Source organism: Zea mays, chromosome 9 (assembly GCF_902167145.1).
Source record: "Zea mays cultivar B73 chromosome 9, Zm-B73-REFERENCE-NAM-5.0, whole genome shotgun sequence".
In the NCBI taxonomy this organism is placed as follows: Eukaryota; Viridiplantae; Streptophyta; class Magnoliopsida; order Poales; family Poaceae; genus Zea; species Zea mays.
The window spans coordinates 92,794,480-92,811,341 of record NC_050104.1 but is presented as its reverse complement, the minus strand read 5'-3'; the positions used below and the strand labels follow the sequence as shown (position 1 = coordinate 92,811,341).

The window sequence follows — 16,862 nt, the reverse complement described above, 5'->3', positions numbered from 1 at the left end:
CAGATATCAAAGTAAAAACAATTTCTTGCCTGAGATTCCGAAGGTGGTGGTGTCTTCTCTTCGGTCACTTCGACTTCTTCTTCATTTTCTAAATATAACCATATAGGTATATATAAGAATGAATACCATGTAATGCTCATGAGAGTGCAAAGATAATAAGGATTTATTATCTAAAGTCTTGAATACAACTTTCCTTCACGGAACTCCGAGAACTTAGGGTTTCTGGAGTCAGTAAAGGAGTTCAAAGGGCAGGGGGTGGGGTTTTGGGTTCTAAGTATCAAACAAGGTCCAAATCAACGACTGTGAGCGCGTGAGAGCAGTGAGCGCGGTGGAGCTCCGACGAGCTAGCAGACCGGCCTAACGGGGCAATGACTGGCGTTCCCGAGCGGCGGACACCAAATCCGACCTACTCCGAGCATTTTCCCTAGGCTAATTGCACGGTTGGTGAGCTATCAAGATCTGTCCACGTGAACCGAGGGTGTGGCGGACAGATGAGTGTGTTCCCGGTGATCCCTAGCGGTCCAGTTCAATTAAAGGGGTCGAGGGGTTTACGGGGTACCTAAGGATGCTAGAACAAGCAGCAGAGGGACTCGAGCTAACCTGAATCGAGCTGGCCGCGGCGAGCTGATCTTCACGGTGGCAGGGATCAAATTTGGGGGAAGTTCGAAATTCACGGGCTCGGGTGAATGATTAAGGGTGGGAGCGGGTGCTATGGCTTCACGATGACATAGCGCAGCTGCCCCGGCCATCAATTTATAGAGGGCTTCGACGGTGGCGCTCAATTTGGCCGGGCAGAGCTGGCGGCCGGAAACAGGGAAGGATCATGGCGCAGTGGGTTCGTGTCCTCAGTCGTGGCGAACTCACCGACGACGATTTGACAGCTGTAAAGAGTCATGGCGACGCGATAGAGGTGTTCGGATACGTGGCACAAGGCCGTGCGACGGGAGTCACCGGCGTTCTTATCGGTTTCCACCGCGGTGAACACGGTACGGTGGCCGGAATTCTTTATCGGCTGGAGTTTATCCACGGCGGGGACCCTTGCTTGATCCCAAGTGCTATCCACTCGGTCAGCACGAATCACGGCGACCCAATTCGCGAATCCGTGCACGGTGGTCGTCGGCGGCGAGAGTTATCCACTCCAGTGATATTTCCAGTACTGTACCATGGGATATGTTCATCAGTCGGTCTGACAGACAGAGTTTGGGCCTCATTTTCTCTCAGATTCATATAGCAACTCGTCCAGATCTCTACAACAAAATTGTGGAGCTACATACCAGCTACAAATTTGTTATGGGAATCATGCCCAAACTTACACTGGATCATGTTTAAATCCAAGTCCAAAGTTAGCTCTGTTACACTGAAGTTCTGAATTTCAGAGTTCCACCAGCCTGACAGTCCAACTTTGGGCTTAATTATCTCCAACATCTTCTCAACAACTATGCTTACTCTCTTAAGCAAAGTTGTTCTCCTTTGTTTGGTCTACAATTTTGATGTGGTGACCTAGGGCAAAACCCTAGAATTTGAAAGATACAAAGCTCAAAAGTTGAGCCCATAACACTGTTTTCTAGACTTAGAGTGGAATCACAATTGGGGTCTTTTTGCAAATTTGTCCAAAACTGAGGGTTTGGCTTGCAAATTTTCATAAATGTGAACCATGTGACCTTATATGATTTAACATTGTAGTTTTTACACTTTAGTCCAAATGGGCACTACTATTGCACATAGGCCCCTAGGGTTTGGATTTAGGGTTTTCCAAGGTTTCAATTAGGGTTTCTGGTATCTCAGGGGTATAAATGTAATGCAAGTCCATTCTTGGGAGCATTTTATGACTATTCCACTAAAGCTTTTGGGTTTTCTCAATTTGGGTCATGTTTTACCCTCCTGGTCCCTATTTAGGGTTAAGTCCCCTATTCCAGGGTTCTATTTGCAAAATACCAAAACAGTACTTGTTTGAAATTTTTGCCTAGTGAATGCACTCTAGGTGTGTCAAACATATGCAATGCTAATGCTTATGATGTTATGCTCAAGTTTTAGTAGCAGTAACACCAGGGGTGTTACATCAGTGAGCTAGAAAATCAGACGTACGTACGTGTGTACCTTAGAGGACTAGGTGAGTCGGAGTAGCTAGAGAGCGTCAGGCCACCGGCGGCTAGCAGATCCACCATCGCTATTGCTTGAGGGGTCTCAGTACGACTTTTTGTAGCTAGGTTTGGTGGCGATTAGGATGAGTAAAACAGCTCCACTCCGCAGCTGCTGAAACTGCTTTCCCGCGTTTTTTATGCATGGAAGACACGATGTGTGTGGGTCTGCTGAAACTGCTTTCCCCATCCTCTACGGAGCGATGTGCATGGGTTGTTGGGCTCCTGTCGCGATGCATTTAGCGCGAGCGCACTTGCCATGTCGGTCGGTGCTCGGAAGACATGGTGTGTGTGTTTGTGTCATTGTGTGGGTGACTGAGACGCTTGCGCGACATGCGGGGCGTGGATTCGCTGGACGGGGGTGGGGGTGGGTGGGTGGATAGATGAATTAGATTAGATACGATCGATGTGAAGATAACATGTCTTGTGGGCCATTCCAAACAATAAAAGAGGTTATTTGTAAAAATATGACGTGAAATAACAGTTAAAACTGATGTTTTAATATAGTACAGATACAGAATAAAGAATACCATTAAATATAATTATGTATGATAACATATAGACATTTAGAGCGTGTTTTTAATAGATATCTCATTTAAATAAAATCTATCCATATACTATATAGTAATGCATGGACATTTAACTAGGCGAGGTTTAAGGGCCTCCGCTGTATAATCAGACCAGAAAGTGAACTAAACACGCAAAAGTTAGAAAATTAATTCTGCGTTAGTTACTCCAGGCTTAAGGTTAAGCACCTCCCAAACACGCCTATGAGGGCCCTCGTCCGGATCCACCTGCCCACGGCCATCTCCACCGGATCCTTCCTCCACACCTCCTCAACCGCCGCCTCCAAGACCCTAGTACCGAACCCCAACCTCGTCCCGCTCCGGCTCGTCCGCCACTTCCCGGCCATGGCCGCCACCGCCGCAGACGAGTTCGTGAAGGGCCGCGTCTTCCCCAACGGCGTCGCCGTCATCACGCTCGACCGACCCAAGGCCCTCAACGCCATGAACCTCGGTGAGGATGGACCTCCAGCTCTTATTTGACCTCCGAGGACCCTCTGGCCAGGGATCTCAATAAATAAACTTAGTCGGGTACTTTTTTCCGCAATCTATACTAGTTTGTTAAGCCGCGGAGCAATAGATGAAATTTTTCTTCCGCGGTTATTGAATAAATATTTGAAGCTCGTACCGAACTGACGTAGTGCGCGGATGTTTGTCTCAATTTACATACTCGTGCTAGCGATTAGGAATCAGGCAGTGGTTCAAATTTTTTGCTGCTTATCGTAGACCTAAGTGAAGTTTTAGATTGGGGTGGCCCAGTTCAAATATATCATCCAGTCGTGTTCATAAATTAATTCATGCTATGGAGAATCTGTATTGTAATCGTGTGCCAAACTGCCAATAGATGTTAAATTCCGAAAATCTATACTTTTTGTAATACTTTTTTAGCTTTTCTAGATATATTGCCTTTGCTATGCACTTACATATACACTATGTCTAAAACTCTAAATATATAGTAAAAGAAATGTAGCTAGAAAAGTAAAAAAACTCAAAATCTCTTATAATTTGGAATGGAGGTAGTACTATACAATATTTACGTAGTCGCCATGGGACCGACCAGGCGATTAATTGTGATTAGTCGTCAGCCAGGCTAATTAGTCGATCCTAGTTGTTCATATAATCGTCCTATATATGTGGACATTAGGACATATACCTACTATATATTTATACCTATAGCATACACAATAAAACTAGCATCAAGACTACACTACACTAGTGTTTACCTGGTGACATACCTGTGAGAGTTGTTTTCTGCACTGTCCATAACTCCATATTAGGAGGGAATAAGATGGAGAGGGAAAGACACACACTGCTGTCGGAGGAGCGCATCACGAAGACTAACGTCCACTTGAACTGGCTGAGAGCGCCGATGGCTAGACAGCTCACGAGAGAGGAGGATGACACATGGAGACATGGAATAGCGTGCAGGGGAGGAGAAATCACATGCGATAACGGAGGAATCACACACAGGAAGAGATGAGTCTCGTGCGGGAGAAATTGTGGCTATCGTTGGGATTTTCCTGCGTGTCTCCCATGCTGTGCATTTTTGGGGTGCTCTGGTACTCCTATTCTAACCTTAATACTATCTCCATCAGCCTCCCTATCCCACTCTCTATCTCAAACTCCACTCTGTAAACAGTGCAGACTACAGTGCAAAACAGTTTTTTGCATGCCCATATACACGCTTCATTGGAGATGTCCACAGTACAAATTGCCAGCCCAGTAGCCCACATGTAGGCCTGGCTAAACAGGCCAAAGAAAACAGAGCAACGAATCTGGTCGTCCCTGTCCTAATTGGATGCCTAATTGCGATCAGTTGTCGACTAATCGGACTAATAGCTTTCTGATTGAACTAATCGCCTCGGTACCCCCAGGCCAGGGACTGATTAGGAGTAGGACGGTTAATCACAATTAGTCAGACGACATGTAAACACTGGTACTATCGTTGTAATAATCTTTGCTGCATAAAACCATAATAAAGAAATGAGACATCATTTTAAGTTTTTCAATAGCATCCCTACTTTTGTATTCAAGCCCTTTTTTAGTTCTCTAAGTAAACCTAACCCTGACACAAGCTGATTTGTGCAAACTTAGTAAACTAACATTAACTTCCTTAGCCCTGTGGCCTTGTAAATGATACAAGCAAATTTGTATATTTTTTTGTTGAAGATCGAGCTTGTGTCTAGTTATCCATTTGGAAATGAAACTGTGTTGATTCTACTGGTCAAAATGCTGGCAGAAAGAAAAAAAAATGCTTGTAGGATTAATCCCTTTCTGGACATGTTTATGCTTGCAGGATTAATCCCTTTCGGGATGTTTCTACAGTACAAAGTTTGGGGTTGCTCTGATTTGGAATACATGTTGAGGATTGGTTACACTCAAAGCATGTGCACAGCTGTATTACTAGTTGATAATATAAATTCCGATAACATGTCCTGTTATTTTGCTAGGCTGTTACTTCTCTAGATGTCCTGTTTATATCTTTCTTCCCTTGGAACTTTTATTTATTAGCCTTTTGAGCTTCAGTAACATAGTTCGGTTACTACATGATTGCAGAAATGGATGTTAGATACAAGGCACTTCTTGATGAATGGGAAACAAATCCAAGTGTCAAGTGTATTCTTGTGGAAAGCAGCTCTTCTCGTGCCTTCTCAGCAGGTGATTCTTAATTTTCTTTTTTCTTAAGGGTATGTTAACTTGTTAAGCAATCAATGTCGAACACGGTGATCTGCCTTTTCATTTCCGGAGCATTGGAGATGCTTTCAAATATGATTCATGGACAATGCAGGGATGGATATTAAGGGGGTTGCCGTGGAAATACAAAAAGACAAAAAAACACCACTTGTGCAAAAGGTCTTTGTTGCTTCCATTTTAATCTGTCTACCATCATGGTTACTTTATAGTTTCTTTTTGTTCAATAGATTATATCATGATACTTTATGTTATCTGTTGTTACTTTACTGAAACTTATACAGATAATGACTACTGCTTAGTGTAAACTGCAGGTGGGGATGTGAAGAGACTTGCTAATGATTGCACCATGCCAGAAATAATAGAGGTCTAACTATAGCATGATAATGCATTCTTGGGCATAGTATGCCCTTGCGAAATTTAAAATGAATTGATGATGTGGTCATTTTTGCTACCATCTCAAAATTTGACTGTAGAAGGTTGCCTGTAGAATGTGTAAGTAGAGGGACTCAACTCTCATCAAGAGGATGGCACTATGAGTTGAGGCAATTTTCTGTTTATTTCCTCAAACACTACACAATGCCATACCCATCTAAGGGTTGGAGACACATATTTATAGCCCTAGAGGCTGCACTACCACACCTTCTCACACACACTACACAACAGGATTGTCCTCTAGATGCTAAAGAGACTACAGAGGACAGTCAAAAGCGACTGCTGTCCTCTAGATGCTAAAGGGACTACAAAGGACAGTCAAAAAGCGACTGCTGTCCTCTAGATGCTAAAGAGACTACAGAGGACAGTCAAAAAGCGACTGCTGTCCTCTAGATGCTCAAGACTTATTCCATCATTCTCCCCCTAAGTCTTGGGCGTCGTCTTGTGGGAAAGTTGGGCCATCCCGGACCTGGAGCAAAGCTCAAGAAACTTGATCTTCCTAAGGGGCTTGGTGAGCAGGTCTGCAAGCTGATCCTTGGTGCTGATGTAGCGCGCCTTGATGCTCTCTTCTGCCAAGCAGTCTCGGATGAAGTGGTATCTCATCCGGATGTGCTTGCTCCGTTCATGGAACACGGGGTTCTTGGCCAATGCCAGAGCGGACTGGCTGTCCACCCTGAGTTCTACCGCTCCAGTGTCTCTCCCGAGGAGATCACCGAGCAGTTGAGCCAGCCAGAGCGCCTGAGTCGAAGCAGTGGAGGACGCTATGTACTCGGCCTCGCAGCTGGATATGGCCACCACCTGCTGCTTGACCGTCTGCCAACTAATGAGGCACTTGCCGAGGAAGAAGAGGATCCCGCTTGTGCTCTTGCTAGTGTCAATGTCACCGGCGTAGTCGCTGTCGCTGTACCTGACAAGGTGTGCCTCCATAGGGCACCTCGGGTAGTAGAGACCGTGGTCGAGAGTCCCCGCAACATAGCGGATGATCCTCTTCACAACCTGCTCATGCTTAGAGATGGCAATGGGTACCCGAAACCCGAATACCCAACGGGTTTTACCCGATATGAAGGCGGGTACGGGATGATTTCTCTACCCGCGGGTATGTTAATGGGTAAAAACCTCTACCTGTTGGGTAGACGGGTACAGGTACGGGTTGGAACTACCCATACCCGTCTACCCATGGGTAAAATATACCCGCATCAATACAACTATAACCATCTAATAGAGCCCATCTTAACTAAATTAAAACCCTTCTCTAGCTATCATTTGTCTAGATAACAAGTTATGTAATCATATGATTTGTTATATGTGAAGTTGAAATTGTTTTTATATGTTTATTTAATATTTTGAGTGATTGGTATATTGGAATTTAAGACTTTCCTAGCGGGTACGTGTTACCCGACGGCTAAAAATACCCGCGCGGGTACGGGTATGGGTAAGATTTTATACCCGCGAGTATATATGGGTAACCCGATGGGTAGAAATTTTTTTGATGGGTACGTGTATGGAATGGTACTACCCGACGGGTATGTACCCGTTGCCATTTCTACTCATGCTCCGTCGTCGGTCGCTGCAGAAACCGACTAACGTAGCCGACAGAGTATGCCAAGTCAGGCCGTGTGTGGACGAGGTAGCGAAGGCTCCCCACAAGACGCCGGTACTGTGTAGCGTCCACCTCCTCCGTCGTGCTGTCGTGACTCAGCTTCAGCCTCTCCTCCATCGGAGTGAGAGCTGGGTTGCAGTCGGTGAGCCCAGTCAGCTCAACAATACCCTTGGCGTAGGCGGTCTGGTGAAGTGTGATCCCGGAGTCTCCCTGGTGCACCTCAATCCCCAGGTAGAAGGAGAGATGCCCCAGGTCACTCATTTGAAAGGTGGCCTTCATCTCTTCCTTGAATGCTGCCACCTCTGCATCCTTGGCGCCGGTGATCACCAAGTCGTCGACGTAGACACCCACTAGCAGGGCACTTCCTCCATTGCCCCGCTAATAGATGGCTGCCTTGTGCGGGCTTGGCGTGAAGCCCATTCCTTTGAGCGTGGAATCCAGTTTGGCATTCCACGCCTTCGGTGCCTATCGCAGGCCATAGAGAGCCTTGCGCAGGCGCAACACCTTGCCCTCCTTGCCAGGGATCGCAAAACCTGGCGGCTGGTGTACATAGACCTCCTTCTTTAAGTCGCCGTTAAGAAACGCCGACTTGACATCCATGTGATGAACATGCCAGCCCTCCTGGGCTGCTAGCGCGAGGAGTCACACGGATTCCATCCGTGCCACAGGGGCGAAGGCATCGTCGAAGTCGATCCCCTCCTGCTGCAAGAAACCGCGTGCCACCAAGCGAGCCTTATGCTTGACGATGGCGTCGGCTTCATCCCGCTTCAGTTTGAACACCCACTTAAGGGTGATCGCGCGATGACCATGAGGGAGATCAGCGAGCTCCCAAGTGCGGTTCGTCTCAACCGTGTCCATCTCCGACTGCATCGCGACACGCACACGCCAAGCCGCATGTTTCTCGGCTTCCGCGAAAGACCGAGGCTCACCATCGTCGCATGCAAGATGCAACTCTCCTGCCAGAATGCGCCACGCCGGGCCCGGCACCGACGGGTCGATGAGAAGGCCCTCCACCCTTCGATACCGCAACGGCTCGCCGTCGTAGCACGCATCGACGCGCTCCTCGTCGTGGGAGAGCGGGGTCACGAGCTCCACTGGGTCGTGCTCGACATGAGCTGGTGTCGGAGAGGACATTCCCGGAGAGGGTACCGTCGATGTTGGAGTACGTGGTGGCGAAGAGCTCGCTGTAGCCGGAGTCGTGGCCGGAGTGCGTGGTGGCGAAGAGCTCGTTGTAGCCGGAGATGGAGAGCGTGGCGCTGGAGTCGGTGGAGACTTGGGGGCTAGGGTAGACCTGCTCGGAGAAGAGTTGCCTACTCCCTTAGCTCCCTCAAAGTGGATGTACTCGATGGTGAAGTCGTCGTACGTCGGAGTCGTGTCGTCGTCCACCGCCTTGTCCCACGCCCATCCTCGCCCTTCGTCGAACACTACATCGCGCGCCGTGCGCACACGCTGTGTTCCTGGGTCAAGGATGCGGTAGGCCTTTGAGCCCTCCGCGTAGCCAATGAACACCCCTGGGGTGCTCCTATCGTCGAGCTTGCTGATGTGGCCAAGCTCCTTGGTCAACGCGAGGCAGCCGAAGACCCGTAGGTGAGAGACCACCGGCTTGCGCCCATGCCAAGCCTTGTACGGTGTCATCCCGTTGAGAGCCTTGGTGGGCGAGCGGTTGAGGATGTAAACCGCTGTCACCACCGCCTCTCCCCAGAAGACAGCCGACATTCCCCTTTGTTTGAGGAGAGCCCGAGCCATCCCCACAACCGTCTGGTTGCGCCGCTCGACGACGCCGTTCTGCTGCGGGCTGTACGACGTGGAGTAGTGGCGCTGAACGCCCTCATCCGCGCAGTACGACACGAACTCAGCCGCCGTGAATTTGCCGCCGTTGTCGGTGCGTAGCACGCGCAGCTTACGGCCGCACTCCGCCTCCACAGCGACCTGCACACGCCTGATGGTGTTCGCAGCCTCTCCCTTGCTACCAAGGATCATCACCCACATGTAGCGGGAGAGATCGTCGACGAGCAGCAAGAAGTAGCGTCGTCCTCCTGGTGTGGCTGGTGTCACCGTGCCACACAAGTCCCCATGCACGAGCTCGAGCCTCTTCTTGGCTCGGAAGCTCGACTGCTGGGGAAAGGGGAGCCGTCTCTGCTTTGTCAACACGCAGACATCGCAGAATTGCTTCACATGGTCAAGGCACGGCAGGCCTCGTACCATCTCCTTGGCACTGAGCCGCTTCAGGGACTCGAAGTTAAGGTGCCCGAAGCGCTCGTGCCACTGCCATGCCCAGCAAGGTTGTGCCACCTTCACATTGAGGATGTATAGCCGATTTAGACTCCTGCGTACCTTGGCAAGAAGGCGACGAGAGGGGTTCCAGATCCTCATGACTCCGTGCTCGACCTCCACGCGCGAACCGTTCTCATCCAGCTGTACCAAGCTGATGATAGAGTTCCTCAACGTGGGGATGTAGTAGACTACGGTGAGCAGCCTGTGCTCACCAGACGCGGCGATGAAGACGACTGAGCCGGCGCCCTTGATCTCTACGCCGGAGGCGTCCCCAAACTTGACGGAGCCTCGGACGCTAGAGTCAAGCTCGGTGAAGAACTCCCGTCAGCCGGTCATGTGATGAGTGGCGCCGGTGTCGAGGCACCATCCTTCGATCATGTCTTTGTTGGAGCCGTCGCCGAGGAAAGCGCGTGCTTTCGACTCATCAAGGTGGAGTGCCGCTGGAGATAGCTCGATGCTTGCATGTGCTAGGAGCAGAGCCTCCTCCTCCGCCTCCGCCTGTGCGACGTTGGCCTGGCCACGTCGTGGCTGTCGACAGTCCCTAGCCCAGTGGCCAAGCTTGCCGCAGTTGTGACAACCGTTGTCTCGTGCCGGCTTCTTGGTGCCGACGGCGCCGCCTTGGGCACCTCCATGAGCACCACCCTCAGCATGTCCTCGCGCCCCGGCCTGGGCGCCTCCACGCGCCTTGCGCGGCTTGCCGCGTTTGCGGCCTCGTGTCGAGGAGGACTCCCCCTTCTTCTTGTCACCTTGGCAGGCCTCCCACTGCTCCCGAGTGAGATGTAGCTTCCCGCCGATAGTGATAGCCCCAGAGGGAGCCTGTGGTTCGTCGCCGTCGACCACCTTGAGACGACCTATCGCCTCTTCGATCGTCATCGTGGAGAGGTCTAGCAGAGACTCGATCGAGCGAGCAATCTGCTTGTACTTCTCGGGGATGCAACAGAAGAGCTTCTCAACAGCTCTCTCCTCATCGTAGGTGTCGTCACCGAACTGCACCATCTTCTGCAACGGAGTGTTGAGGCGGAGAGCAAAGTGATCAACATCATCACCTGGCTTGAAGGCCAGGTTCTCCCACTCCTTGCGAAGTGCCTGCAGTGTGGTTTTGCGGGCACGGTCGCTGCCGATGCGGGTCGCAACGATGGCGTTCCAGGCCTCCTTGGCAGTCCGCTTCTGGGAAAGCGAAAACTGCATCTCGGGCGGGACTGCAGCAATGAGGGCATCCAGCGCCCGCCGATCCTCGTGGTAGTCGACGTCGCCGTACCGAACTGCTTCCCATATGTGGTGAACCTGGAGTCTTGCCCTCATCACCGCGGCCCACTCGACGTAGTTGGTCTTGGTGAGGGTAGGCCACTCGCCGCCGGGACCGATGTTCCTGACAATGGCCTGGGCCATGCGGCGACCATGGTACCGATCCGGGGAGGGAGAGCCGCGCCGCCTATAGAGGCCGCGATCTCCGTCGACTCGGTCGCCGCCGTCGGGAGCATCGCCGGCGTGTCTACGCTCGTCTGGGCTGCCGCCGCGTGCGCCCTCGCCCGGAGCGCCATCAGCGCGTCGGCGCTTATCTGGGCTGCCGCCACGCGCGCCCCCATGGGGATGCGCGACTGTCCACTGTGCCGCCTGCTCTCGCGCTGCTTCCCTCGCCAGCCTGAGCTCTTCGTTGGTGTTGTCGTCGACAGAAGCAGAGCTGCCAGCTCTACTGCCGCGCAGAACCTCGAGCTCTGCTGTCGCCGCATGTGCAGCATCCGCCGCCTCCGCTGCTTCTACTTCCGCTCTCGCTGCTACCAGTTCCGCCGCCGCTAGCCGTGCTGCCCTCGCCGCTGTCACTGCAGTCGCTGCTGCTGCTCGCTCGCGTTCTTGTGCCGCGGCGACCTCGGCCTCCTGCTGGCGCCGCGCACTCGAAGTGACCGAGTGTAGGGACATGGTGGGCTAGTGAGGGGTCGCTGCGTGTGGAAGAGGTTGTCTCAGACGAAAGGCTGATCGTCTGAGCAGGAGAGGAAGGAACAGTTGGAGCTCTTGCTGCCGACTGAGTGTGAGGAGAGGCGTGGGAAGGAGATGAGCAAGAGATGTTTAGGCTGCAGGATAGTTTGGTTCTGATACCAATTGTAAGTAGAGGAACTCTAACTCTCATCAAGAGGATGACACTATGAGTTAGGGTAATTTTTTGTTTATTTTCTCAAACACTACACAATGCCATACCCATCTAAGGGTTGGAGACACATATTTATAGCCCTAGAGGCTGCACTACCACACCTTCTCACACACACTACACAACAGGATTGTCCTCTAGATGCTAAAGAGACTACAGAGGACAGTCAAAAGCGACTGCTGTCCTCTAGATGCTAAAGGGACCATAGAGGACAGTCAAAAAGCGACTGCTGTCCTCTATATGCTAAAGAGACTATAGAGGACAGTAAAAAAACGACTGCTGTCCTCTAGATGCTCAAGACTTATTCCATCAGAATGTTGGTACCGATATTGCAACTCCTGTTGGAATGGACAAATATACATATGTACTCCTTATGTTCCAAATTATAGTTTACTTTGATTTTTTCCTAAGCCAAACTTCTCCAAGTTTGACCAAGTTTTCATAAAAAAATACATTACTTTATAGACATTCAAACAAATGTGCTATGAAAATACATTCCATGGTGCAGTTAGTGAAACTAATTTGATGTTGTAGTGTAGGTGTTGTTACATTATCCTATGGTCTTGGTCAAGACTCTAAGTTAGAGAAGCGACTTAGGACAAAACCAAAGGGAACTGTAATTAGGAACGAGGTATATAATTTGAATTTCACAACCAACTTTCAAGAAATGAAATGTTACTGTAAGTGTGCATTTGTTTGAGTGATTTGGTTTTATGTTTTATTCATGGATACTGTGTTTTAATTTTAAATTGAATATCCAATTGATTTTTAATTGATAATTGAATTCAAACAATTGATTGTACTTGTACCATATACAAATATAAACATACGAATCCAGGCTCTTGTTGACTGTTGACATCAATTAGATAGGAGGAAAAATTTAGGAGTGTTTAAAACAAAATCCCACAACTGGGATCTTAAATCTCTGGCATGATGTTATCGTTTTATGTTACTGGAAGATGATTTGCATTGATGGCTGAAAGTAGTTTGCATTCCTTTGTTTTAAGTATTTCTGTTGCATAGATCACTAACAAGTTCCCTAATGCTTTTCAGGTATTCACAGTAGAGTACTCTTTAATTTGTAAGATACATGAGTATGCAAAACCTTATATATGCTTGATGGATGGAGTGACAATGGGATTTGGAATTGGGCTATCAGGGCATGGCCGCTACCGCATTATTACAGAGGCAATTTTTTGTCTCCAATTTATGTTTGTTTTTAATTTCATTATATAAATTCTTTGAATACTCATCTTGCTTGGTGTATCATCATTGCAGAGAACACTCCTAGCCATGCCTGAAAATGGTATTGGCCTGTTCCCAGATGTTGGCTTTGCTTACATTGGTGCAAAAGCACCAGGAGGGGGTGCAGTTGGTATGGTCCTTGTAATTTCCCCCTTCCTGTATCAATTCATATAGTAAGGCCTAGTGCTGTTTATTTCTTCATCTGTATATTCTTTTCCATTGTAATATCATAAAACACATACTTTTTAGTTCTTGCTGTTCCCCCTTTGGCCTTTCCTTATGCATTCCATGTTTATTTTGTTTGAGAACAAGTTGGCCGCATACTTGCGTTCCATGTATATGTCTTGATATTTTGACCGCTTTGCTTTGTTTGCTCTCTACTATCTTAGTTATTGCTTATGAATTAATTAGCTATTCTTAATCATCTTAATGTTATTAAGCCATCATCATTATTTTTTCGGATTGGTCGTCCTACCAATAATACGAGTCATGAGCCGTGACATTGTTGTGGCCTTCCCTACTATTCCAAGATATTTAAGAAGCTAGTTGTTCCCAAACGGGTACACCTTGCCTGTATGCATCATATATTTACACTTACATTTTCCCTTTTCATGACTGTTTTTTAGGAGTTTACCTTGGGATTACTGGAAAAAGGATATCATCACCTGCTGATGCTATGTTCATAGGCCTTGGTACTCACTATGTACCTTCTGCAAATTTGGGTTCACTCAAGGAGTCCCTGCTGAGTGCTAACTTGTATATTTCTTATCTGTACTTGCTGAAGAACCTAAATACTGTCAAAATCATCTGTAATTTCTCCATTTTTTCAGTTTCCTTGTTCATGTATATTATAGCCCATGATGGAATAAGTGCTTGCTTGCACGTCTGTAGATTTTGATGGTACCTTGATATCTGATCTTGTTTTGCAGCACCAATGATCCTCATAGAGACGTTGAGTCAGTTCTGACAGGATACAAGAAAGAACCAGAGTCTGAACCACAACTAAAAAAGCTTTTGCCATATATCATTTCTTCTTTCAGTCCTGATAAATCAGTGGCTGAATCTGTGGAAGAGCTAAAGAAATGTAGCCGAAGTGGTGATGCTGCAGGTACCCGCTATGAAACATTCCCTTTTAGTGCACCTTGGCAACACTAATGTATTACTCACATGCAACTGTTGACTTTTAAAAAACTCCCCTACTTTCTTTGTGCTATGTAAGAATTTAATGCAATAGTGGCTTAAGAAGGGATAACTGCATTTACACACTTAACTGTTCCTCTGGTGGCTGCAGTGGCAGAATGGGCCAATGAAGCTTTAGCAGGAATTGAGAAAGGCGCTCCATTTTCTCTTTGTTTAACACAGAAGCATTTCTCTCAAGTTGCATCAGCATATGGGACTAGTGAACACTATTTATCTAAGGTGTGAATCTAGTATCCTCTAGGACTGAACAATTTCAATTGTTCATGAACCACTTATCTATGTATTGCTAATTCTGGTGTTTGGTGTGTTTCAGCTGGCTGGTGTTATGAAATTGGAATATCGCATTGCCTTGAGGTCGTCGATTAGAAACGATTTTGTTGAAGGTGTGCGTGCTGTTTTAGTTGACAAGGACCAGGCAAGTTATCCATATGATTTTCTGGCTAGTTTGAGAACTCCATTTTCCTAAGGGATTCCTATTTTTCCAAGGGAAAATGAACTAATTTCCCTTGGGAAAATGTAAATCCCTTGGGAAAATGGGGTTCCCAAACTAGCTCTAAATTGTTTCATCCAAGAAGGATAAATCTCATCCTGTCACATTACGTTTCTACATTTATCTCACCCTTTTCCTTATTTGCGGAAAAATACGGAAACAGGATGTGTAGCTGGACGGTGTGTTTCCTGTCTGTTTTTGCAGGATCCTGTTTTTTGGCAGGATAGGCCTTACTAAATCCAGGATAAGCTTTTAGCAGTTATTGTAGCAACTTTAAACACTAGGTCTTTACGATAAATATTAGTTCGAGAATGTAGAAAGTCCTCATGTCAAGAAGCCTGCGACTGCGAGACACTTTAACAAGTCTCCTAACATGTTGAGTAGGCACACTAAGCCACGTCATGATCTTAGTAACCCGTTCTCTTCCTGAGTCTAGGTTTCTCCATTGCATCCTCTTAGATGTCTCTTCCTAGTTCTTCCTGGATCTTCCTCTTCCTGGCCACTCGTGAAGTCTTCCTGAGTTCCGACAAGTTTGAGATCTTTCCAGCACCCTTAATCCACCCATGGCAGCCACACATGCTTGATCTCTCCTGATCAGATAACCAGATGCTTCAACGGAGATGGAGCGTGTGCTGCCATATGTGCCCCTAGGCTACAGCTTCACTCGACCCTTGCCAAACACCTCTTGGCAAGATCCACGGCATTGTCTGTGTTGCTGACATCTATGGCGCAGACCGAGTGGAAGGAACGGGTACTTCCTCAGCGTCACTCTGTCCAGGGCAGTGGTGTCCCGAAACCTATCAGGAACCTGTTGAAACTACTAGGACTGGCTCAACCCAGCGACTAATCAAATCTGCTCTGAAACTGGTGGAGACCAATCCAGCCTGTCCTCCGTGCTAGTTGCAAAATGCAAACTAAGCTATAACCTGGGGAACCTGGTCCATGTCTTGCAAACTGGGCGCAATTGGTGGCAAAACGGTTAAGGGCTTGTTGGGTTATCTCTCAATCCACGTGGATTGAGTGGGATTGGATGAGTTTGAATCCCAAACAAGTCAAACTTCTTTTTAATTTTTTTCAATCCCACTCAATTCATGTGTATTGGGAATAACCGAACAAGGCCTAACTAGATTATACTTTGGTGCAACTCGGTTTGGGGTTTGCTTTATCTCCATAGCTAACTTGATACTACCTCCGTTCTCGAATATTTGTCGTCCGTTAGTTTATTTTTGAACTAAACCGTGACAAATAAAAAAGAATAGAGTGAGTAGTTATTATGTTATGGAAGTATAGGGTGGTCGGCTGCATTTAATTTATTATCCAAGAAGATTAAGTAAAAAGGAATTGGCTTCTCATTGAATTTCCCTATCACTTTGCAGAATCCGAAGTGGAATCCAGCCACTCTGGAAGAAGTAAACATGGCCGAGGTCGAATCAGTTTTCGAGCCATTAGGGGCCGAGGCTGAGTTGAGTGTGTGAAATATGGCCTGCCACACTCAGTTTTCTTATTTGTGCTGCAATAATAATGTATACAAAACAGAAATGCGATGCCCACAGAAACAATAAATGCTGTGTCTTCATGAACTAACTGGAGTGGTTCCATTTTCTCGAAAGGGGCGCGTGGGAATCTAAGGTCTGTTGCTTGCTTTCCTGCCTCTGCCTGCAATATTCCAGCCATGGTACCAGGTGGATGGCCAAATACTCTAGAAGCGTTTGCCCTGGGCACTTGCATGTAGCTTGATGTGAGTAGTGTAAGAACAACCGGGTACGGAAACCGTTGTCTGGCCAGCAGATTTCAAGGCGTGTTTAGACAAGTGTACAACTGACGCGCACAGATGTACGGAGTATATATTATATGAAATATGGCACTAAAACTCTTTTCCCAGGGGCTTTGACGCAGGCCCGGCCGCGGAAAAAGTACGTGCTTTCGTTTTCGCATCCCCTTTTAATTTAGCCGCTGCCGTTTTGTTAAAACAGCATTCCCTGTCCATCCTTTGCATATGGATAATGCGGTGCCGTTGGCTTATCTATACATGTACATGTGGGCCGGCCTGGCCCGGCACGGCACAGGCCCACAAAAGCACGGC

General features: G+C 47.9%; 1 protein-coding gene across 3 annotated transcripts; it reads left to right on the top strand.

The window, feature by feature from the left end:
- Positions 1-2,787: 2,787 nt before the first annotated feature.
- Positions 2,788-16,660, top strand: LOC100272777 (uncharacterized). 3 transcript variants are annotated; one of them, XM_008660025.3, is made up of 10 exons: positions 2,788-3,155; positions 5,258-5,359; positions 5,490-5,554; positions 12,898-13,032; positions 13,123-13,219; positions 13,716-13,845; positions 14,019-14,197; positions 14,381-14,508; positions 14,603-14,704; positions 16,156-16,660. In XM_008660025.3, exons 1-10 carry the CDS (start codon positions 2,909-2,911, stop codon positions 16,252-16,254), a joined length of 1,284 nt encoding a protein of 427 aa, XP_008658247.1. In that variant the 5' UTR covers positions 2,788-2,908; the 3' UTR covers positions 16,255-16,660. The 3 variants fall into 3 exon arrangements, with proteins under 3 accessions (XP_008658247.1, XP_008658246.1, NP_001140702.1); XM_008660024.2 differs by lacking the exon at positions 5,490-5,554 and adding an exon at positions 12,384-12,475 and having other exon boundaries at positions 2,835-3,155; NM_001147230.1 differs by lacking the exon at positions 5,490-5,554 and adding an exon at positions 5,707-5,759 and having other exon boundaries at positions 2,947-3,155; positions 16,156-16,645.
- The last annotated feature ends 202 nt before the right edge of the window (positions 16,661-16,862 follow it).